The sequence below is a fragment of the Ochotona princeps genome, chromosome 10, assembly GCF_030435755.1.
Source record: "Ochotona princeps isolate mOchPri1 chromosome 10, mOchPri1.hap1, whole genome shotgun sequence".
NCBI lineage: Eukaryota > Metazoa > Chordata > Mammalia > Lagomorpha > Ochotonidae > Ochotona > Ochotona princeps.
In genome coordinates, this window is record NC_080841.1 from 553,499 (window position 1) to 577,908 (window position 24,410).

Consider the following 24,410-nt stretch of genomic DNA (forward strand, 5'->3'; position numbering starts at 1 on the left):
CTCACACCTGTCAGCATCCACTCACACCTGTCAGCATCCACTCACACCTCCCAGCATCCACTCACACCTCCCAGCATCCTCTCACACCTCCCAGCATCCACTCACACCTGTCAACATCCACTCACACCTCCCAGCATCCTTTCACACCTGTCAGCATCGACTCACACCTGTCAGCATCGACTCACACCTGTCAGCATCGACTCACACCTGTCAGCATTGATTCACACCTCCAAGCATCCTCTCACACCTCCCAGCATCCACTCACACCTGTCAGCATCGACTCACACCTCCCAGCATCCACTCACACCTGTCAGCATCCACTCACACCTCCCAGCATCCACTCACACCTGTCAGCATCCACTCACACCTCCCAGCATCCTCTCACACCTCTCAGCATCCTTTCACACCTCCCAGCATCCACTCACACCTGTCAGCATCCACTCACACCTGTCAGCATCCACTCACACCTGTCAGCATCGACTCACACCTGTCAGCATTGACTCACACCTCCCAGCATCCTCTCACACCTCCCAGCATCCACTCACACCTCCCAGCATCCACTCACACCTCCCAGCATCCACTCACACCTGTCAGCATCCACTCACACCTCCCAGCATCCACTCACACCTCCCAGCATCCTCTCACACCTCCCAGCATCCACTCACACCTGTCAGCATCCACTCACACCTGTCAGCATCCTCTCACACCTCCCAGCATCCACTCACACCTGTCAGCATCCACTCACACCTGTCAGCATCCACTCACACCTCCCAGCATCCACTCACACCTGTCAGCATCGACTCACACCTCCCAGCATCCACTCACACCTCCCAGCATCCACTCACACCTCCCAGCATCCACTCACACCTGTCAGCATCCACTCACACCTCCCAGCATCCACTCACACCTCCCAGCATCCTCTCACACCTCCCAGCATTCACTCACACCTGTCAGCATCCACTCACACCTCCCAGCATCCTCTCACACCTCCCAGCATCCACTCACACCTGTCAGCATCCACTCACACCTGTCAGCATCCACTCACACCTCCCAGCATCCACTCACACCTGTCAGCATCCACTCACACCTGTCAGCATCGACTCACACCTCCCAGCATCCACTCACACCTCCCAGCATCCACTCACACCTGTCAGCATCCACTCACACCTCCCAGCATCCTCTCACACCTGTCAACATCCACTCACACCTGTCAGCATCCTTTCACACCTGTCAGCATCGACTCACACCTGTCAGCATCGACTCACACCTGTCAGCATCCTTTCACACCTGTCAGCATTGACTCACACCTCTCAGCATCCTCTCACACCTCCCAGCATCCACTCACACCTCCCAGCATCCACTCACACCTCCCAGCATCCACTCACACCTCCCAGCATCCACTCATACCTCCCAGCATCCACTCACACCTGTCAGCATCCACTCACACCTCCCAGCATCCTCTCACACCTCTCAGCATCCTCTCACACCTCCCAGCATCCACTCACACCTGTCAGCATCCACTCACACCTGTCAGCATCCACTCACACCTCCCAGCATCCACTCACACCTCCCAGCATCCACTCACACCTCCCAGCATCCACTCACACCTGTCAGCATCCACTCACACCTCCCAGCATCCACTCACACCTGTCAACATCCACTCACACCTCCCAGCATCCACTCACACCTCCCAGCATCCTCTCACACCTCCCAGCATCCACTCACACCTCCCAGCATCCACTCACACCTGTCAGCATCCACTCACACCTCCCAGCATCCACTCACACCTCCCAGCATCCACTCACACCTCCCAGCTTACTTCCTGACTAAGTCTGATCCCAACTAGGCATAGCTGCTTCCATGTGTGTTCCTAACTGTGCTTGGTGACACAACAGCAAGTCCTGCTCAATAGCTCTGGGAGTGGTTTTGACCTTGTGGCCACCATGGTACAACAATCAGGGTCTTTCTCTCCCCTCATCCGACTATGCTGCCCCAACCAGCTCAACTCTGAAGCACTTTTTGTCCCTCCAGCGCTTCTGCTGCAGAAGCCACACAGGGAACTGAGGCACAGCCTCACCAGGGGCACACGGAGATGCCAATGATGGAAAATCACCACAGTGCCTGGACAAGAGAACCTGGCGTGAAGGGGCTGAGATGTTCTCACTGAGGGTTTTTTCTCTTGATGTATCAGAGTTGTGGATCAGCATTAGCAAGCCTCCAGGGAATGCACTGGAAGGTCACTCCAGATGAGATTCAGAAAGCTCAGCTGCAGGCAGCGACTGAGCAGCACCCTGTCTGAACAGCAGACCGCAATGGGTGCTTTCCTCCCCTGGGGAGCAAATGCAGATGGGCACCTGAGCCTCTCAACACGCCATAGGCGCTTGTACATTCTCTCTGGTCTCCACGCATTCCACGCGCCCCCAAGGGAGCCATCTGTGCAGGGCCCTGAGGGAGTGTGTGAGAGTGTGTATTAATGTGTGTAAGGGTGAATTGTGTAAGTGTGTGGGTGTATGAGTGTGTGAGTGTGGATGTGTGTATGACAGTGTAGGTGGACATGTGTATATGACAGTGTAGGTGGACGTGTGTATATGTGTGTGTGTGTGTGCATGTCTGTGTGTGACTGTCTGTGTATTTGTGTGGATGTGTGTGTGTGAAGGTCTGAGTGTGTGTCAGTGTGGGCATGTATGTGTGAGGCGTGTGAATGTGGGTGGCTGACCATGTGGCGAGACGTCAGGCTGACCGAGGGACTCACATCACGTGAGGCAGAGCCAAGGCAGCCCCTTTTTCAGCCTGCAGAGTGTCCCTCAGGACAGTGTCCACAAGAGGCTGACACAGTCCAGCCTCATCAAAGCTAGAGCATGCCAGGCCCTGTGGGCAGGGGGAGGGGGTGTTTCCTGGCACTTTTAAGGCAGGGCACGGAGCGGGAGATTAGCACAGCTCACTGGCCACTGGCTGGTGCTTTCACCCTAAATGTGCAAACCCAGGACAAATCCTCTAAGGTCATCCACATGTGTTTTACAACTCCCTTCTAACGCCATGTCCTCCTGGGCTTCCCGGCGCACCCTGGCTGGCCCAGGACCCTGAACTCGGCACCAAGCTCACCTCCTGTCCTGGGGCCCAGGGCTGTCAGCCAGTACCCCAGGCTCAACACTTCACACACACAGTTTGGGGTGCTCTGTGTGGGGAGTCCAACAGTTCTTAGGAATCCAGCGGTTTTCAGTGCAGACGTGGGCCCTAGGCTTCCGGGCCTGCCCCGTGGTGTACTTCTGAGGCAGCCACAGGTGTGCTTACAGGAGCCCCACAGTGGCCTGGCACGTGGCATGGTGGGTGAAGCCGCCACCTGCGAGGGCAGTGTCCCATATGGTATTCAGCTTGAGTTGCTTTGCTCCACTGGGACTTGCACTGGCACCCACCCCAGATGATGGCACTGCCAGCCCCATAAACAAATAACTCTTAAAAAAAGAAAAAGCACAAAATCAACTGTTATTAATTCTGTTAGATGGTGGGCTGAGGGCTTGCTCCAGGTCTCCATGCACAGGGCCGCCCTCTGGGGCTTTCCCGGGTGAATCAGCAGAGAAGCAGCCGGACTCAAACCCATTCCCAATACGATGACCGTGTCGCAAGCGGAAGCTCTGCCCACTACAGCCTAGCTCTGCCCATGACACAGAAGGTGAGTGCCCACTTGGTTTTGCTAAGGAGGACTTAGCAGAGGCAGAGGTGACACGGTGGGCACTGTCCTCTGCTGGCATCCTGGTGGAGCATGCCCTGCGCTGGCTGTGGGCACCAGGCAGTCAGCACCTCGTGCTTTGTGCCAAGCACCCACCATCGGCCGCGCTTTGTGCAGCTGTCAGGCTCTGTCGCCGGCGTGGTTATTTTTGTCTTTTTCCCCACCTGAACGGAGGCATGAGGCATGCAGTGCTGGGGCCCCCTCCCCCCCAGCAACCGCCACAGGCACAGCGAGCAGCCTGGAGCCAGTGCCCGGGTCCTGGAGGGCCCTTTCCTCCTTGCAGGACACAGGCAGGACTGACCACACTGCTCTGTGTCCGGTCATTCTGCGTTGCTCACCCTGCATGTGCAGGACACAGACTGCGCACCACTGAGTTGGAAGCAGAGGGACTTGGCGACTAGGCAGGGGGTGGGGCTCCCTCTGGGTCTGGCTTGAGTCCCATCCAGGCTAACGGGGCCCTGGGGGCCCACAGGGTCCATGCCCAGATGACCACAAGGGCCAGCGTTGGGCCAGGCCTAGGGCAGGAGCCAGGAGCTTATTCCAAGTCTCCCATGTGGATGCAGGGACCCCAGCACCCGGGTCATTCTCCGCTGCTTTCCCAGAACGTGAGCAGAGAGCTGGATGGGAAGTGAGGCAGCAGGACATGAGCCAGCACCCACACGGGATGCCAGCACCGCAGACAGAGGACTTACCCACCACATCGCAATGCTGTCTGTATGCAGGTCCTCATCCTAATACTGATAAGAGGACTAAGATTTCAGAAGTTTGCTCCAGAGGCGTCAGCGGGGCGGGCATTCCTGTCCCCGGCAGGCCACAAAAAACTGCCACCTGGTGGTGCGTGTCTGCCTTGTCGCCAGTGCCCACAGCTCCTGGAGAAGGACCCTGGGAGCTGTGGGTACTGCAGGACCCCTGAAAGGCAGGCACTGACAGTCTGTGACCAGGGAGGCAGCACTGGGCACCCTGGGGGCAGGGGTCCTGGAGGGAAAGACCTGAGGGAGGGCCCTGCAAAGGTTGTCCTGGAGCCCAGGGCTGATGGGTGAGGGGCTCAGTGGGCAGAGAGAGATGCCTGACCTTACTGAACGCTGGACAGAGGTCAGGTGCTGCAGACCAATCCCACGGGGACAGGATGCCACAAAACTCAGGGAGCTTCAGGGCTGCAGGCTAGGGCTGGTGCTGTGGCACAGTGGCTGAGCCTGCCGTCAGTGTGCCAGCATCCCATATGGATGCCAGTTCATGTCCCAGCTGCTCCACTTCCCATCCTGTTCCCTGCTTATGGCCTGGGAAAGCAGCACAGAATGACCTAAGAACTTGGGACCCTGAATTTGTGTTGGGGACTTGGAATAAGCTCCTAGCTCCTGGCTCCAGCCATTAACAGAGTAAACCAGAGAAGGGGTGGAAGATCGGTCAGGGAGTGGGGCGGGAAGGGAAGTTAACTCTTACATTCAAATAAATAAATATTTATTTTACATCTGCAGGCCCCGGCCCAGTACGATAGCCTAGAGGCTAAAGTCCTTGCCTTGTACGCACCGGGATCCCATATGAACGCCAGTTCTAATCTTGGCAGCCCCATTTCCCATCCAGCTCCCTGCTTGTGGCCTGGAAAAGCAGTCGAGGGCGGCCCAAAGCCTCAGGACCCTGCGTAGGAGACCTGGAAGAAGCTCCAGGCTCCTGGTTTCAGATCAGCAATGAAGATCTTCCTCTCTCTCCTCTCTGTATATCTGCCTTTCCAATAAAAATAAATAAATCTTAAAAAAAAAAAAAACACTTCAGGCCCAACAGCTGCATTATCCACAATAATCACCAAAAACCCAGCTGACTAGACAGGCAAAGAGGGTGCTGACACACATCCCAGGAGTGGGGACAGAGGGGCGCAAAGCCCCAGTGAGCAGGGGCCTGGTGACCGTGAGTCTGGCGGCCCTGGCCACTGTAGCCTCAAGGAGTGACCCATAGGTGCAAGTCCTTACTCTCCTCTGTGTGCTTCACCTCGGAAAGAAGCGAACTGTCCTTTCTTGAGAGCTGGCGGTTTTCTCACAGTGCACGCGAGGCTGGCCCAGGACACCACCTGGTCAGGACTCCCCGCAGGTGCACAGGGCACTGCCCTGAGCAGTCTTCTTGCCAGGCTCTGGGCTGGCCCAGGGCACAGACCTCTCTCCAAGGCTTGCTCCACACACACTCTCACAGTGGGTCTGCACTGTCCCCCACACACACAGTGGGTCTGCACTGTCCCCCCCACACAGTGGGTCTGCATTGTCCCCCGCACACACACAGTGAGTCTGCACTGTCCCCTCGACACACAAAGTGAGATCTGCACTGTCCCCCCCACACATGTTGGGCCAACACTGCCTCTCATGCGTGTGTGCGCACACACAGTGGGTCTGCACTGTCTCCCCCCACACACACAGTGAGATCTGCACTGTTCCCCACACACAGTGGGTCTGCACTGTCCCCCCACACACACACAGTGAGTCTGCACTGTCCCCCCCCACACACACACAGTGGGTCTGCACTGTCCCCCACACACAAAGGGTCTGCATTGTCCCCCCCGACACACACAGTGAGATCTGCACTGTCCCCCCCCACACATGTTGGGCCAACACTGCCTCTCATGCGTGTGCACACACACACACACAGTGGGTCTGCACTGTCCCCCCCACACACAGTGGGTCTGCACTGTCCCCCCGACACACAGTGAGATCTGCACTGTCCCGCCCCACACATGTTGGGCCAACACTGCCTCTCATGCGTGTGTGCGCACACACAGTGGGTCTGCACTGTCCCCCCCGACACACACAGTGAGATCTGCACTGTCCCCCCCACACACACAGTGAGATCTGCGCTGTCCCCTCCCACACACGTTGGGCCAACACTGCCTCTCATGCGCGGGCACACAGTGGGTCTGCACTAGTTACACTGCACAGTGCCTCTCACCAAAGACCCTTCCTTGCACCTGCTGTTTTTCGCGGAGTGTTGATCTGTTGGCTCGCTTTTGGGGAATTATAACTGCTGATTCTGTAGACTCAAAAATAACAAAGTAAAAAGTGACCTAGGATCCCACATCCTGGCCAACATTACAGACCAGCGGAACTCCGGCTGCACCCTCCGCGTGACACTGCGCGTGACCAGGGCTTCTGCCCCTGCCCCTCTCCTCCACATCCCTCCCCCACCCGCATTCCACAGGAGTCTAAGGACGCGGTTTCTGGGCTTACGGGCCCAAAGTACAGCTCCAGGGGCCCTGCACGACCCTGGGGTGCGGGCTGAGGCGGCCAGGGCGGGCAGGGCGGGCAGGGCGGGCAGGCTCCGCTGCGGGACCACTAGGAGCTTCTCCACTGCGCGGCCACGGGCGGCCGAGCTCCAACTGTCCAGGCAGTGCGCCCTGGCCGGAGGGCGCGTGGGCAGTGCAGCCGCCCCCGGGGAGCCCAGGGCGCGGAGCGCGGCTGGCCGTCTGGGTAAGTGGGGCGCGCTGAGCTGGCGGGGCCCGCGGTCCTGGAAGGACGCGATTCGCGGGGCTCGGAACGGGCAGGGGACGCGGGCCCCGGGGGCTGCCAGGGCGCCGGCAGTGTCCTGCTCTACAGTTCTGTTTCGTACTCCCTTGTGCTTCCTCTTCAAGTTTTCGCGGCCCGCTTTGCCATTTCCGGTCCTGAAGCCTCCCACTCCGGGGCCAGAGAGGCAGCCTGCTTCCCTGAGCAGCCACTCCGAACTCTGCACCCTCTGCAGGGAAGCAGACCCGCCCTGGGGCAGCCGCCCCCAGCCGCCTAGGCCCCAGCCCAGGACGTTCTGGGGAGGGGGAGTGAAGTGCTGGTAGTTAGGTTAAGCTCCCCTGCTGTCCCCAGAGAAGGGAGGACAGCCAGGGAGGACAGCCAGGGAGGCTGTGGGGACCCGAGGACCCTGGGCACTGTCCAGTGGGCTCAGGCCTGGGCTCCTGGAGGCTGCTGTGTGCTCTCCACCTGCCTGGGTTACGGAGGGGAGCTGACCCCAGTCAGCCAACCTGTCAGAAAGTGGCAGCTGGGAGGCAGCCCCCAGCCCTCATGCCAAGGGACCCCTGGGGGGGGTCCCAGGGAAGGGCAGGGAGCAGGAAGGTGCCCTGCTCAGCACTCCGCTCGCTGGTGACCCACGGGCACCTGCTGGTCACATGATGCTGAGGCTTAGAGCCAAGTCTGCGGTTTCTTATCTGTGTCCTCACACTGGCTGACCGTCCAGTGTTGCTATGGGTGGGTGCTGGGAAGTCACAGTCAGCTAAGGCTACTCTGCACGCCCACACATACAGCGGGGTCTGCACTGCTCGGGCAGAGTGGGGTGCACTGCCCCCCCACACACAGTGGGGTCTGCACCCCAGCCCTGGTCTGTCTGACTGAGGTGTGTTTGTTTGAAAGGGGAGGTGTTTGGTGGCCCCGCTCTGGACTCCACCCTACTTTTCAGGGCCCACCTGAGCCAGGACTCCTGGACACAGCGTGCCAGGGTTTATTCTGTTTGGGGAGACGGAGGTGACAGCTGTGAGTCCCGAGCAAGCCAAAGGAGTGGTTCCTAAATCAGCAATGTGGGAAGTCTAACGTGAACGCAGGGGGTGCTGGCTTTTTTTAATATAAGATTTATTCATTTTTATTTAAAAGGCATAGTTATAGAGAGGAGAGACAGAAAGATCATCCATCCACTGGTTTACTCCCTAAATGACCACAAGAGTCGGAGCTGAGCCGATCCGAAGCCAGGAGCCAGGGCCTTCTTATGGGTCTCCCACATGGATGCAGGGTCCCAAGGCTTCTAGGCCGTCCTTGACTGCTTTCCCAGCTCACAAGCAGGGAGCTGGATGGGAAGTGGAGCAGTAAAGACACAACTTGGCACTCCTATGGGTGCTGGCGTTTTCAGGCAGAGGGTCAGCTTTCAGCCAATGCATCAGTCCTGGCGTTGGGTTTTTTAATGAGCCGGTGCTGTTGGGATTAAGTTATCTTCCATGTGCTGGCTCACTCCCCAGATGGTCGCAATGGCAAGGAGCTGAGCCAAGCTGAAGCCAGGAGCCTGGAGCTCCAGCCAGGGCTTCCACGATGCAGGGACCGTCTGCTCTCCCAGGCGCAGGAGCAGGGAGCTGAATGGGAAGCCAGCATGCCAGGCCCTTCCCTCCCACTGCTCAGCTGCTCTCCTCACCTGGGCTGCTGTGAGCACACAGGCCCCGCACACCCGGCATGGGGCTGGCCCCAGCTGCAGCCCCTGTCCTGGGAAGTGGCTTGTCTGTAGGAAGGACACCCATGGTCACCCCACTACTCGCCACTTCTGAGCTCAAACAAACAAGTGGAACAGTGAGCAGTGTTGGCCCCTGAGTTTGTGCCTAGCCCCGCCCAGGGGCTGCCTGCTCGCTCCCTGCACAGCTCACACCAGGGATCTTCCAGCTGGGAGGGCTGGGGTGCCAGGCTGCCCCAGCAGAACCCACCTGCATGCTGCATGCTCAGGGTTCAGACGAGATGCTGGTTAGGGTGCTGTGGCGCCTGGCAGCTGCCCACCGATGAGCATGCTGAGAGGAGCAGAGGTGGCCAGGCACTGGGGCCCATGTCCACATGGGAGGCCTGGAGGGGGGTCCCAGCGTCCAGCGTCGGCCCGCCCAACTTGGCGTTGCAGGCATTACAGGAGGGGCTTTGTGAACGGAGGCTCTCTCTGTGTGATTCTCTCTCTCTTTCTTGCTCTTTCTCTACCTCCCAAATAATTTTTTTAAAATCTGATACAAAAAAAAAATGTGTATTTCAATGTTGTCCATCCTGTTACTTCTGTGTGCCTGGGTGTCTGTGACCCCTCGCCGGCCCTCCCAGCTGAAAGGACACTCTCTGCCCCCAGAGTGGACTTGACCTTCCTTAAGGACCAGCAGTCATGGTCCATGTTTTACAGATTTTTCCAGCAGCTCCATGGCCTTCCAGAAGCAGCTTCGGGGCCTCGTGGCCGCGACCGTCACGCCAATGACTGAGAACGGGTAACTGCGTTGAAAACCGGGGCCGGGCTGGGTTCCATTCCCCATGCAGAGGGTGGAGATGGGTGCTACCCCAGGCCCCAGCCGGGGGGGTGGTGTCCACCAGGGGAAGAGGGTTTGTCCTCAGCCCGGCACCTCGGAGCCTGCCCACGGCTACTGCACGATTCTGCTTGGACCTGTCAGCATGGCCATGGCCTGCCCGAAGGGCCCGCATGTGCACTGTCCAGCTTGAGGGACACCATGGAGGGAGACCATGGAGTCTCCACACACCTCCACTACACACACAGCCACCACAGCCACCCTCACGGAGCCTCACACACACAGCCACTACAGCCACCCCCACGGAGCCTCACACACACAGCCACTACAGCCATCCTGACGCATGAACCCGCTGACTTGCTGAGGTGACCTGGGCCACCTGGCCGGCTGGAGGCCGTTTCCTGTTCCGTCAGGCCTTGCCCAGGAGAGTGGAAGTCTTACAGCCGCAGGGGCCTCACGCCCTGTCCTGGAGCCCCTGGCCTCCTAGGTCTACCTCCTCAGGGGCGGGTGGCTTCCTAATGCTATAGCCTGGTGTGTGCAGCCTCTGGGCTGGGGTGGTCAGACTCATGTCAGCGCCCAGAATAGGGGAGGCTAGGTCGCATCAGTGTCCCTGCACTCCTACCCAGCCCACCCCACACCCTCACAGGCCTGTCCCCCCAGTCCCACCCCAGCCCTGCCCGGGCTGTGTCCCCAAAAACCCTCACACCACCCCCAGCCCCTGCCAGCTCTGCCCCAACTTCCCCTTTCTGGCTTCCGTCCCAGCTGCCTCGTCCCTGACCGGGAGGCGGGGAGCACTGCCCAGTCCCTCCTTCCAGCGGGGGTCCTCCCCATGCCCAGCCGGGTGCAGGCTGCAGCGGGAGGGTCACCAGGAGACATGGCTGGATGGCTTGGGTCCTGGGTCCTAGCCCGGCTACGTGGCCCGGACGGCTTGCTACCACCAAGAATACCTTTATATTCTGTCAGGATAGGACCAGGCCACCCTGGGCTTCACACCGACTGCACGGCGCCGCCCATGATGCCAGCTAGGGTCACACTCAGCAAAGGCAGACAAAGGACAGTGGCTGGGTCCATCCTTCTGTCCAGGCCCCCTTCCTCCAGCCTCTGCCCGCCCACTTGCTGTGTGGTCTGCCCCCCACAGCCCTCCTGTGGGCCACTGAGTCAGCACCTGCTTCCTGGCCTTGTCTGACCCGGGCGCTGCAGGAAGGAAGTGGCTAACAGCCAGTCCATGGGCCTGGGCAGCCCCCTCCCCACTCAGGCTTTGTGTCATCCGGAAGCACCCTCTCTCTCCCCACTCCTCTGTCTGTCACCTCCTCTGCTCGCCCAGACACTGAATCCAGCACAGGGAGTGGCCTTCCCTGCCACAGAGGCCCTCAGCACCCCCTGTGCCCTGGGCATGTGCAGACTGGCAGAGCTGAGCAAGCCCGACACCCCTCTGCCCCTCCCAGGAGAGTGAGCTGCCCAGTGGGGGCATGGTTCCCAGGTGGGAATGGCCGCTGCAGGCTCGGCCTCCTGGCCTGTCTTCCTGGATGGTCAGGGTTCAGGGTGCGGCAGGAAGCAGTCCTGAAGCCCAAGCCGCTCGAGCTCCTGCGGACCCGGGCGTGCCATGCCTCCTCGGAGCCCGGTTCTGCCTGCACAGCCTTGGTAAACTCAGTCACTTTCTGACTTTTGGTGCTGGGGGCATGGACGCCAGCAGGAAGTGGGGAAAAGCGCTGGGGCCAGGCCTTCTGGTGTCCCTGACAAAGGCACCCCAGGTTCCTGACTCCTCCCATCCCTGCACTCTGCCGTGGGGACGAGTGCCCTGAATTGGTGTGGCTGGGTTCAATCCTGGCAGGGTGGGGGTTCTCCTAGGCCCAGGAAGGAGGGGGCTGCAGGCCACACAGGGTCAGGACTGCAGCCCAGAGGCTCATGGCTGGGGCTGCAGGGGCGGGGGCTCCCCCTCCACCCTGAGAGCTGAGTGACATCTGCTCCCCACTTCTCCGGCCAGTCACATGGACTCCAGCCTTTATCAGCACAGACACCAAGCACAGAAAGTCTTAAATGACTAAGGTCCCTTTGCCCATCCCATAGCCTAAGAAATGCTTGTCTGGGGGGCCGGTGTGGTGACATACCCAGTTAAGCCACCACCTGCAACCTCAGTATCCCACATGGGCACTGGTTCCACTTCCCACCCAGCTCCCTGCTTATGGCCTGGAAAAACAACAGAGGACGGCATAAGTACTAGGGAGACCCGGATGAAGCTCCTGGCTTCTGTACCAGCTTGGATGAGGCCAGCTGAGCAGGATGACGCGGCTGGCCGAGGCCTCGGGCTTAGCTGGGCATGGCGGTGACAAGAGGCGCAGAAGACACGCAGCCGAGGCTTCAGAGCTCCGGAGCAGGAGGGGCTGCATTGAGGCTCCCAGTGGCCCCGCTGGCAGCCCAGGGCTGGTGGTGTGGTCTGCAGGGAGGTCACACGTGCTGTGTCTTGCAGAGATGTAAACCTGCCCGTGGTCGCCCGCTATGTGGACTACCTCGTGAAGGAACAGGGCATCAGGAGCGTCTTTGGTGAGCGCCCTTGGGGCCTTCCCCACGTCCTAGGAACCAGGACTTCAGCCTGGTCCATCTCACCAGGGACCACAACCATGGCTTCTCAGCTTGGGCGTTCAGCCCACCAGGCCCTGGGCTCCATGATGCCTGGCTCAATGCCCCTGCCAGACTATGCAACAGAACAGGGAGACCTCAGAGGCCGTGCGCGCAGTAGCCACAGGGCAGCAGTGGGCACGAATCTGTTGGGGACAAAAAGCGACTGCAAGAGTCCACACGAGAAGCCAGGCCTGTCAGGGAGCTTCCCTTGCGGCTCTGCTGGACTTGTTGCCTACCACACAGTGTCCACAGAAGGTTGGGCACCCGGAGGTGCTGTGGGCACAGTCATTGTAGGGGCAGGAGGCAGAGGAGGTGCTGTGGGCACAGTCATTGTAGGGGCAGGAGGCAGAGGAGGTGCTGTGGGCACAGTCACGGTGGGGGCAGGAGGCAGAGGAGGTGTTATGGGCACAGTCATTGTAGGGGCAGGAGGCAGAGGAGGTGCTGTGGGCACAGTCATTGTAGGGGCAGGAGGCAGAGGAGGTGCTGTGGGCACAGTCACGGTGGGGGCAGGAGGCAGAGGAGGTGCTGTGGGCACAGTCACGGTGGGGGCAGGAGGCAGAGGAGGTGCTGTGGGCACAGTCACGGTGGGGGCAGGAGGCAGAGGAGGTGCTGTGGGCACAGTCACGGTGGGGGCAGGAGGCAGGGGAGGTGCTGTGGGCACAGTCATTGTAGGGGCAGGAGGCAGAGGAGGTGCTGTGGGCACAGTCATTGTAGGGGCAGGAGGCAGAGGAGGTGCTGTGGGCACAGTCACGGTGGGGGCAGGAGGCAGAGGAGGTGCTGTGGGCACAGTCACGGTGGGGGCAGGAGGCAGAGGAGGTGCTGTGGGCACAGTCATTGTAGGGGCAGGAGGCAGAGGAGGTGCTGTGGGCACAGTCACGGTGGGGGCAGGAGGCAGAGGAGGTGCTGTGGGCACAGTCACGGTGGGGGCAGGAGGCAGAGGAGTCCCTGACATATTCACAGAAATGCATCCTGCAACCCAGGTCTGACCACAGGAGCGCCAGTGTGCATTGGCTTTCAACTCTAGGTAGCCGTTGGGTTGCTACTGCACAAAACAGAGTTCTCCCTGAGGCCTAGGGCAGTAACAAGTGACCCCCAGGCCTGAGGGTCCTGGAGTGTCCCCGGACACCAGTGTCTGCTGGCACTTGCTGGGCTCACCAGCGGGAATGGGAGTCCAACGGCCCTAGTGCTCCCGCTTCGGTCCTCACTGTGCGGGTACCACAGGCCGAGTGACCAGCAAGCCCCCACTGCTGCAGCTTCATCCCCAGCACTTCCAGACGCTGTCACTGCCCTGCCCTTCAGTCTGGATGTAGTTTAGACACTGGCCCAGGACATGGGCGTGGATAGTCACCTGTGTCCCTGGCAACAGGGGCAGGGTCCTTCCTGGGGACACACAGCACAACTCCATGCCTGAAGAGGAAGTGGAGATGTGAGATTCCCTCCCTGCACCTGGGGCAGCTTCTTGCTCCCAGCTCCTGGGCTTGTGGGTGCGGGGTGTCACCCAAGTGTGGCTGCCCCAACCCCACTCTGTCTCCCACAGTGAATGGCACGACTGGGGAAGGCCTGTCCCTCAGCATCTCTGAGCGCCGCCAGGTCGCCGAGGAGTGGGTGGCACAAGGAAGGAGCAAGTGAGTGCAAACTGCTAGAAGCCGATTCTGCTGAGAGGGTGGCCCAGATTCCCGTTGTCCTGGAGGGGCCCAGCCCTGGCCCTGACCCTAACCCCAGCCCTGGCCCTGGCCCTGGTGCCCGACCCCTGACCCAGTCCCTGACCCCAGGCCCCTGGCCCCGTCCCTGACTCTAGGCTCCTGGCCCCTGGCCCTGACCCCTAGCCCCAGTCCCTGACCCCAGCCCTGGCCCTGGTGCCCGACCCCTGACCCAGTCCCTGACCCCGACCCTGGCCCTGTCCCTGACTCCTAGTCCCAGTGCCTGAACCCATTCCTGGCCCTAGTGCCCAACCCCTGACCCAGTCCCTGACCCCGCCCTGGCCCTGGCCCTGGCCCCTAGTCCCAGTCCCTGACTCCAGTCCTGGCCCTAGTGCCCAACCCCTGACCCAGTCCCTGACTCCAGTCCTGGCTCTAGTGCCCGACCCCTGACCCAGTCCCTGGCCTGAGCCTCAGCTGGCCTCTCCCCCATCTCTGGTTCTTAAGCACCGTGGTGCCCCAGCCTGCTCAGTGTGGCCTCAGGCCGTCTCTGGGCTGAGGACCCCTGCTCTTCCTACGCCCCCAGTGATACTGAGGAGCCATCTACAGCACCTGACTTCTCTGCATGGTGGGGCCCCGTGGGTCCCCACCTCTGCCCAGCCCACGACCTGGGCGTGGGGACAGCCTCGCGAGGTCATGCTGTGCTTAGGACAGAGTGGGGCATGGCGTGTCAGGATGGTTGAAAGGACCAGAGGGGTTGCAGTGCAGGAGAGAAGGCCCCGCCACCCAGAGCAGCAAAGGCACACGGCCAGGGCACAGGGGCAGGAACGTGGAGCAGCTGCCTTGTCCACAGTAGGAACCCTGATGTGTTCTAAGTCTGTCTTAGATCTAAGGCAACAGGGACTGGCCATTGGTGGCTGTTTATAGACCCTGTGTGCCCAGTTATGTGTTCAGACCACACGTACGCTTTCCACGGATGTCCACTAATGCCCTAACTGTCATCACAGCCCTGGCTTGTGTCCAGCCACACGTGAAGGCAGAGCTGATGCCCAGTTTGCTGACGTAGGCTAATTCGTCCCTGGGATTCCAGCCTTTGCTTGGTGGGGGACGTGGTCACTCTGGCCCACACGTGTGTCATGTGAGAGCCCTGTGCTGCCACATGCATGTCCAGCTGTGTCCTCAGCTCTGAGCCAACTGCTGCAGGGATGGCTCCCCTGCCAAAAGGGAGAAGCGGAGGGTAGTCTAACTTTGCCCTCAAGGACCTCGTCTGGGCTGAAACTGTCCTAGTGTGTGGTCAGGGTCACCTTGGGCAAGCCCACGTCACAGGTGGCCATGAACAAGGTCCCTGCTGCCCGTCCATCCAGTTCACGCCGAACGAATCACCACAGAGTTAAGTCTGTGCTGCCCACTGAGCCCGCAGACCTGCGCAGCCCTGAGCGGCTGGGACGTGAGACAGGGTGGCCTCTCTCCCCGCAGGCTGGACCAGGTGGTGATTCACGTGGGGGCATTGAGCTTGAAGGAGTCGCAGGAGCTGGTGCGTAGCCAGAGGCACTCGTGGAGGGCACGGGCTGGAGGCCACGTGGCTGGGCTGCTCAGCCAGGACGTGGGACGGGTAGACACCTGACTGGCCAGGGGCAGGGCCGCGGGGGCAGACAGGAGAAACCCTGAGTTGCAGCTGAACAGCTGCTGGCCAGGTGGTTTCCAGGTTCAAGTCGCTGCTCAGGCCGGTGCCTGCTGGTTTCAGAGGTCTGACCCCAGGGCACAGCAGTCTGACCCCTGAGGGTACAGTGCTCTGACCAGCCTGTCCTCTGGCTGGGCTCCACTCTGCATTTGCCTGTTAAGTCAGTCCAGGCAGCTGATCAGCGCCCTCAGGCCAGCCAGGGCCCTGAGCAGGTATGACCCTGGGCTGGCACCTGCCAGCCCTACCAGCCTGCAGTCAGGAATCGCTCACTCGCCTCATTCTTACACCCGAACTGCTCTTCAAAAGTGCTTCTGAGTGGTGTCTCTCCACAGCTTCCTTCCTCAGTGGGTGGTGTGGTTCCGAAGTGTCTGTTGGGCGAGTGGCGGCAGCTGTGCTTAGGGCCACTGCAGCCCCCTCTGCGGCCTGCGAATCCCCGGCAGCGCCACCCTCCTCCACTTGAGCCTGGGATTCCAGGCGGCACGTCCAGTGGCCCGTGAGACGTGGCTGTGGTGGCCGCCAGCACTGGTGCGGCAGGCACTGTTGACCCTCCCTGCTCCCCTCTTCCCTGGTGAAGGCCCAGCACGCAGCAGGGATAGGAGCCGATGGCATCGCCGTCATTGCGCCTTTCTTTCTTAAGCCATGCAGCAAAGGTAAGGGGGGTCGGGGCCTGCCTGTGCACTCCCACCTGCCCCCAAAGACTGCCTGTCCAACGCCCCCGCCGACGGGCCACGGCCCCCAAGTACTGCCTGTCCACTGTCCCACCCACAGGCCAGGGCCCCCGAGGCCTGCCTGTCCACTGCCCTACCCACAGGCCGGCCCCCAAGTATTGCCCGTCCACCGTCCCACCCACAGGCCAGGGCCCCCAAGGCCTGCCTGTCCACCATCCCACCCACAGGCCAGGGCCTCTGAGGCCTGCCTGTCCATTCCCGCCTGCCCATGGACCGGCCTCTGAGGCCTGCACATTTTTGAGGAGTTGCATGATGAAATGTGGGGACGTCTGGGAAGAGGGAAGAGGGGCATGAGGGCTGGATGGCAGGCCAGTGATGAGACCAATGGCACAGAAAGCATATCGGGAATGCCAAACACACAGGCTGCTCCCCCTCCCTGCCGCCGCACGGTGCCCAAGTGCCTACATCACCGCGACCCTCGTTGATGGGCATTGGAGGACACAGCGCAGTTCAAACGACCGGCCCAAGTGACCAAACCCCTAAGTCTGACAGGTTAAGCCATCATGAAGTCGTGCCTACTGTGTAGATTATTTAAATTTTGCTGATTGGAAGGTTTGGAATGTGCGCTTCAAACACTTCTCATGGAGTCTACCAGCTTGCCTTGAGTGATTTTCCTAAGAGACGAGTACACAGTGTTTTGGCTCTCATCACGGGGCTGGGTGAATATGTCCCTGCAGCCCTTGGGGAGGTGCCCCCCACATCAGGGGCACCCCGGCCCCTGGCCACCTGCAGGAGCACCGCAGCCCAGGCTCATGCCCAACGACCTGGCAGGCCCTGCTGCCCCCCCGCTCCTCCCACCAAGCCTGCATCTCTGCCCTGTGGGAACGGGCCCAGAGTCTGGCTGTGTTTCAGACACAAGCCACTGCGCTCAACCCATGCCCGAGCAGGCGCTGCTGGCCTCCGGGGTCCCTTCTCTGCCCCCTGCCAGGTGCCCACTGCCTGGGTGGGGGGAAAGGGGAACTGCTGGGGGCCACTTCACCCTGGGGTCGCCTTTCGTGTGCTGTGAGATCACAGTGGAGCATGCCACCCTGCTTCATGCTGCCTGCAGGGGGAGGACAGTGATGGCATGGAGGGGCCTGTGCAGGAGGTGCTGCACTGTGGGCACATGGTGCACCCACGTGCCCAGCCTGCCATGCCCGCTGTCCTTGCAGATGCACTGGTCAGTTTCCTTAAGGAGGTGGCTGCAGCGGCGCCCAATGTGCCGTTCTATTACTACCACATCCCGGCCCTGACCGGAGTGAGGAGTGAGTAACCCTGCTCGCGAGCTGCTCTGCGCAGACCCTCACACTTCACCTGTGCCCCCGTGCCCCCACACCACCAGCACGCAGTGCCTCGGCACAGCGCTCCCAAGTGCCCCAGTTGTCCCTGCGGCCCAGGCTCTGCTGACCCCTCCCAGTGCCTGGGACTCCACCTCCTCTTACTGCTTCCAGTCTGCTCATCCCCACTCCCCTTCTCTTCCTCACAGTGCAAGCTGCATCTCTTCTCCCTTCCCCTCCGTTCCCTTCCTCCCCTCCCCTCTCCTGCCCTCCCCTCCCCTGTTGTCCCCTCCTCTCAGTGTAGCCATCAGAGCCACCTGGGAAGTGAGCCAGTAGATGGATGATCTCTCTGGTGCCCTCTGTCTCCTTGACTCTGCCTTTCACAGAAGTAAAATAACTCTTTAAAAGGAGCTGGGGTGGTGCTGGACCAAGAGCCTGCCTGCCTGCGGGGAGCTCAGCCCAGGAGCTGAGGCTGAGGCCAGAGGCGCAGCACGGCACCGCAGACACCTGTGTGCCGCCTTTGGGGTTAGGGTTAGGCCGGCTCTGGCAGGTGTGTTGTGGGGTGAGGGTTAGGACGGCTCTGGCAGGTGTGCCGTGGGGTGAGGGTTAGGCCGGCTCTGGCAGGTGTGCCGTGGGGTGAGGGTTAGGCCGGCTCTGGCAGGTGTGCCGTGGGGTTAGGGTTAGGCCGGCTCTGGCAGGACAGGCTCTGGCAGGTGTGCCGTGGCAAGTGCGAGCCCCAGACTCATTGGCACCATCTGTGGTCTTGACAGTTCGTGCTGAAGAACTGTTGGACAGCATTCAGGACCAGATTCCCAGCTTCCAGGGGCTCAAGTTCAGCGACACGGACCTCCTGGACTTCGGCCAGTGTGTGGACCAGCACGGCCCACGCCAGCTGGCTCTTCTTTTCGGGGTGGACGAGGTGGGTACCCTGGGACATCCCATGGTTGGCTTCCGTCCAGGGCAGCAGGAGGGACTGTCGCTCGGCAGCCCCTCTCCGTCAGCTTCCACCAAAGCCTACTCTTCTCTGTTCCTGGACAGCAGCTGCTGGGCGCACTGGCGATGGGAGCCACGGGGGCTGTGGGCAGGTGAGTCCCGGGGCCGTTGCATGAAGTCTTGCATGGGGATGGGCTAGCCTCACCACAAGATACCTCACCCAGTGTTTGGAAAGCAGCCCTGGGATACAGGGAGAGTCAGACTGGGTGTGGCCTCCCTGTGGCGGTCAGCGTCTCGGTGGACCCCAATGCCTAGGTCAGAATGGTGCCTGTAAATCGCGGATGCTGTAGACTACCAGGGCTCGGGGGGTGCGGGTGCAAGACGCTGAAAGCAGGGACTGCACAGGCCAGCTTGGAGCCAGCTCAGAGTCTCTGTTCCCCAGCCCCCCAACATGGTTTGATGGCAGTCCAAGCATGTCCACAGAAGCTCCTGTTGGCCACGTGGACCAGGAGACCCGAGTCACCGGCCTGAAGCCCCCTCGGCAGGAGGCGGGCACTGGGTCATGCCATGGCTGCTGGCTATGGATGAGGGTGCGTGGGTCCTGTCCCCGCCTGGGTGAACACCAAGGACGGTGGCCATCCTCACCGAGAAGCTGCTGGCCGTGGAGCCTTCTCCCTGCCTGGCCCTGTCATGTGGCCCCTGATGTTAGCCAGGGAAGCTCCCTGCCCGGGCTCTGTTCCTTCCCGTCTGCCCAGAGCACCCCGTGGGATCACAGCTGAGTCCTGGGACCTCGTTCTTCCCTCAGGCCTTGTAGGAAGGCGTGAGCGGCACATCCTGGGGAGCCAGGCCCCCACGAGGCTGGCAGGCCTGTGATGCCCCTCGCCCGGTGGGAAGCCCTGCCCGAGGGCAGGCATCGTCGGCCTCTCGCACACTGTCCTTTTCTGTTCTGTCCCCTCCCTTTGCCACCTCTTGCTCTGGAGACGTGGGATGCCAGGTGGCCAACCTCCTCCTCACCTTAGACCTCACCTGGGGCCTGGGCCACCGGGCGAGGCAGTTGAGGGCGTGTGGCTGAACCTACACTTTCACTTGTCTCACCAGCACCTACAATTACCTGGGGAAGAGGGCAGCCCAGGTGCTGGAGGCCTTCCAACGCGGGGACCTGTCCACGGCTCTCAGCTACCAGGTGGGCCTGCCTCCTTCCCTCTGCCCTCAGCATGGGCCTCTGCTTCACCTTCCTCCCTCGGTCTTTCTTCCTGCTGCCCTGGAGCAGGACAGCCTCTTGGGGTGTCCCCTAAGCCCAGAAGCCTGTGTTGGCTCTGCCTTCCTAGTATTGCGGCCATAAAACAGCAACGGCAAGAGAGCTGAGGGCTTGCGCCCGACACAGGCTGGGGCAGGGCAGGGCAGGGCAGGGCAGGGCAGGGCAGGGCAGGGCAGGGCAGCTGCGGCCTCCCCTGAGAAGGCCCAGAACCAAGACGCCCCCTCGGCCCCAGGCAGGAACCGGCAGCCAGGCCACTCTCAAGCAGACCCTGCCTCTGGGCCGCTGGGTGAAATGGAGATGGATGAGGGGTAGGTGCCTGAGTGGCAGGGGAAGCCCCAGGATGTCATCAGGTGGCAGAGGCCCAGGAGGAAGGAGGCAGGTAGCAAGGAGGAGAGGCGTGCCTCTGGTCTGTTTTCTTGGTTTTATTTTATTTTTAAACCATTTTTTTTTTCTGTGAACGCGGGGAATATCCATGCCAGGGTAAGCTAAAGGTGCAGTGCCAGGATATTCCTGTGTTAGAGAGATTCATCCTAGAAAGTTCTGATTATGTGAATTGGTGGGTGAGAGTGGCAGAAGTGTGGTTACCGCAGGGGCTGTCTGTGGCCATCGGTGGTTATCAGTGACCGTGGATGGCTGTCTGTGGCCATCGGTGGTTATCAGTGACCGTGGATGGCTGTCTGTGGCCATCAGTGGCCGTGGGTTCTGTGAACCAGTGGTTTTAAGTCATAGCCTTGATCATTTCATCATATGCTGAGTAGCAAGAAAGGAACCCCCAGGTCCGGGAGCATCTGTCACCCCTCCCGAGGGGCAGAACCTGTCGGGACAAGGGCTTCCCCAGCGCCGTTCCCAGCAGTGTCCTCGGGGGCCTTACCCAGGAGAACAGTGACTGCCAGGATAAGCAGAGCTGGATGGCCTGCACCTGCTGCTGTGTGCGTTCTTAGGCCAGTCAGCTGAGCATGAAGACAGGGCATTGGTTAGGTGTCCCCTTGGGGATCCTGGGTGGTACCCTCGCTTTCCAACAGCTGTGCAGGTCAAGCTGGCCCTGGCTGCAGGAGCGATGAGGGTGTCCTGCCTTGGGTCACACAGTCCTGTCCTCTGAGCTCCTGGCCAGCAGGCGCTGTCTCCACCCATTCTGAATGTGTCCCACCCTCCATCCCCTGGCGTCCATCTCTACGCGGACCTTCAGAAAGCTGGGGGAAGGCAGAGGGTGGCAGACATTGCAGCGCAGCAGCTGAACCATCATCTGCCTCCCTGCTCTCCCAGCCTCAGTGCGAATTCCAGCTGTTCCCCTTCCCAGCCAGCTCCCTGCCAGTGCACCTGGGAAAGTCCAGGTGCTTGGACCCTGCTGTCAACTGGGAAGACCAGGCTTCAGCCTGGCATGGCCTGGCCATTGTTTCCGTCTGGGGAATTGGGGGAGTGAACCAGCAGATGGAAGATCCAGTTCTCTCACTTGCTCCCTACCTCCCCCTCCTCCTCCCACCCCCTCCTTCTCCCTCCCCCTCCTTCTCCCTCCCCCTCCTTCTCCCTCCCCCTCCTTCTCCCTCCCCCTCCTTCTCCCTCCCCCTCCTTCTCTCTCCCCCTCCTCCTCCCTCCCCCTCCTTCTCTCTCCCCCTCCTCCTCCCTCCCCCTCCTCCCTCCCCCTCCTCCCTCCCCCTCCTCCCTCCCCCTCCTCCTCCCTCCCCCTCCTCCCTCCCCCTCCTCCTCCCTCCCCCTCCTCCTCCCTCCCCCTTCTCCCTCCCCCTCCTCCCTCCTCCTCCCTCCCCTTCCTTCTCCCTCCCCCCCTTCTCCCTCCCCCTCCTCCCTCCTCCTCCCTCCCCTTCCTTCTCCCTCCCCCTCCTTCTCCCTCCCTCCTTCTCCCTCCCTCTCTGCTTTCTGTTGCTCTGCCTCTCAGTTGGATGGTTTTGGAGAGAGCAATCAAAGGCCTGTAGGCCTGCTGGGATCTCAGTCAAGGGATCCTGCCTGCTGATTTGCTTCTTCCTTTCTAGTTTTGTATCCAGAGGTTCATCAACTTTGTGGTTAAACTAGGTAAGTGCTGTGTGTGCTTGCTGCTCCATGGGCTGCTGGGGAGCGAGGCCAGCTGGGAGTATCTGGGAGCCAGGACACCCCACCCCTCCTGTGGCTGCTCACGGGAATCCCACCCTGAGCGGTGTTGGTGTTGGCTGAGGCATCCAGGAGGTGGTCCTGCTGTGTGCTGTGTGCTGGCAGGCTGGCCGTGCAGTGAACAGGCATAGGGTGTTTGCAGGAGGTGACCAAGTGAGATGGGGTACGGGGACGCTGGAGGAGAGTACCCCTGTCCAGAACCACTGTGACATGCGACAGATGCCACCATGCACGGGAAATCGGCCCTTGCGGCCGCTGGTCCCAGGTCTAGAGCAGGAAACACGGTCCCAAGCCTCGCTGTGGGCACTGCCCTTTACCTGCAGGCCAGTCAGTGCTGGCAGGCCTGGGGGCCCCACGGCCGCCAGCTCTGTTCCTTCCTGGGGAGCATTGCCTTTGCTGTATCCCCAAGTCCTGCATAGACCCTGCGCGCTCACATCCGCACAGCAGCCATTTTAGCCCGTGTGTTTCTGCAGGTTGACCTTTGGTGGTGCCAGTCCCCTCTCAGTGTGTCTCCTGGCCTTCCCCAACATGTTGTCTACTCCGCATTGTCCTCGACCACTTACTTCCTCTTTTCCTGTCACTCTGTGTCCTCTCGCCCTTGGCTTCTGACTCTCGTTGCTGACTGAGCTCCTTGGTCCAGACTGGTTTTCTGGATGAGCTGCCCGGGGGCTGGCTCATGAGGGGTGCTGTGGCGGAGCTAGTGCCTGGCTCCATGAGCACCTGCTAGTTCCCTAGACAGCATCTTACTGTGGCACCTGCACCAGGCGCATGATGCAGTCTTGCCTCTTGTGCCCTTGTGGCATGGAAGCCCTGGAAGCCAGTGGGCCTGCCCCAGCCAGCGAGGGGCCTGGCCACTGGGGTGACCCCAGCTCCTCAGCATGCCCAGCTCTGTGGCCAGCTTGAGCCCTGGGCCGCTTTGTCACGTGGCCCCAGGAGAGCGAGCCATTCTCAGGGACCTCTCAGGGCCTTGATCTCTGCCCGCCCCACCCCTCCTCAGTCAGTGCTGGACCCAGGCCGACTCCAGGCTGCTGGTTCCTCCTCCTGGATTTTTGGGTCATTTCTTGCATGGTCCGTCCATATGATCCCTTGCTCTACGGGATGGTCCCTGGGAGAGGATGCCTCGGGGCCTGTGAGGAAGAGTGGGTGCCACTGACGCCTTCTCATTGCTTTCTCCTGGGCAGGTTTCGGGGTGCCACAGACTAAGGCCCTCTTGTCTCTGGTCTCGGGGATCCCCATGGGTCCACCCCGGCTCCCCCTGGAGAGGGCCTGTGGCGAGTTCACCGAGAAGGCTGCAGCTCAACTCAGGAGCCTGGACGCTGATTTTCTGGCACTGGCCAGCTCCCAGTAGGACAGCTGAGAGGTCCGGGACTAATGCCTGCCGTGGGGTCAGGCCACACCAGGCCTGGTCCGCTGTACATACTTCATTCTCCTCTCAGGGACTTTGCACGTGAACTTGGGCTGCACTCCATCCTCATATCCATCAACAGATGCTTCAGTGCTGACCGTGGGCCTGAAAGGTGCCCCTGTCGGAGGGAGCTCTCAGAGGGTCCTGGCTTGGCCACTGATGGCTCACGCCTCTGTAGGGGGTTGTGGGGATGGAGGAGAGCCCAGAGGAAAACCATGGCTGATTGGTCCCTCCTGCCTTCGCTGTGACTTTGATTCCTGGGGCCCAATCCTAATCGAACACTTTGATTCTGAGCTACTCGCGCATATGTCCACACAAATAAACCTTTGTCCAGCACCTGACTCTGAGCTGGTATCTCTGGGCAGTTTGGACCCACAGCACCACACGGCAGTGTGCTGTGACACCATGTGGCAGCGTGCTGTGACACCATGTGGCAGTGTGCTGTGACACCATGTGGCAGTGTGCTCTGTGACACCATGTGGCAGCGTGCTGTGTGACACCATGCGGCAGCGTGCTCTGTGACACCATGTGGCAGCGTGCTGTGACACCATGTGGCAGCGTGCTCTGTGACACCATGTGGCAGTGTGCTCTGTGACACCATGTGGCAGCGTGCTCTGTGACACCATGTGGCAGCGTGCTGTGACACCATGTGGCAGCGTGCTCTGTGACACCATGTGGCAGCGTGCTCTGTGACACCATGTGGCAGCGTGCTGTGACACCATGTGGCAGCGTGCTGTGACACCATGTGGCAGCGTGCTCTGTGACACCATGTGGCAGCATGCTCTGTGACACCATGTGGCAGCGTGCTGTGACACCATGTGGCAGTGAGCTGTGACACCATGTGGCAGCGTGCTGTGACACCATGTGGCAGCGTGCTGTGACACCATGCGGCAGTGTTCACTAACACCATGTGGCAGCGTGCTGTGACACCATGTGGCAGCGTGCTGTGACACCATGTGGCAGCGTGCTCTGTGACACCATGTGGCAGCGTGCTGTGACACCATGCGGCAGTGTTCACTAACACCATGTGGCAGCGTGCTGTGACACCATGTGGCAGCGTGCTCTGTGACACCATGTGGC

General features: G+C 60.8%; 1 protein-coding gene across 2 annotated transcripts; it reads left to right on the forward strand.

Moving 5' to 3' along the window:
* The first annotated feature begins 9,558 nt into the window (after positions 1-9,558).
* Positions 9,559-23,331, forward strand: NPL (N-acetylneuraminate pyruvate lyase). Of its 2 annotated transcripts, none has more exons than XR_009246219.1 (11): positions 9,559-9,677; positions 12,181-12,254; positions 13,870-13,957; positions 15,446-15,503; positions 16,225-16,300; positions 17,530-17,622; positions 18,405-18,553; positions 18,673-18,719; positions 19,666-19,750; positions 21,717-21,850; positions 23,107-23,215. XR_009246219.1 is itself a non-coding variant. In XM_058669705.1 (11 exons), exons 1-11 carry the CDS (start codon positions 9,613-9,615, stop codon positions 23,271-23,273), a joined length of 942 nt encoding a protein of 313 aa, XP_058525688.1. In that variant the 5' UTR covers positions 9,559-9,612; the 3' UTR covers positions 23,274-23,331. The 2 variants fall into 2 exon arrangements, 1 of the variants encoding a protein (XP_058525688.1); XM_058669705.1 differs by having other exon boundaries at positions 21,811-21,850; positions 23,107-23,331.
* The last annotated feature ends 1,079 nt before the right edge of the window (positions 23,332-24,410 follow it).

What these genes read in the sequence shown, in the direction of transcription:
- NPL (XM_058669705.1), top strand. Translation starts at nt 9,613, where the DNA reads ATGGCCTTCCAGAAGCAGCTTCGGGGCCTCGTGGCCGCGACCGTCACG. An exon ending in ACGCCAATGACTGAGAACGG is followed by an intron (nt 9,678 to 12,180) that starts GTAACTGCGTTG and finishes TGTGTCTTGCAG; the next exon opens with AGATGTAAACCTGCCCGTGG. An exon ending in GCCACGGGGGCTGTGGGCAG is followed by an intron (nt 18,720 to 19,665) that starts GTGAGTCCCGGG and finishes TTGTCTCACCAG; the next exon opens with CACCTACAATTACCTGGGGA.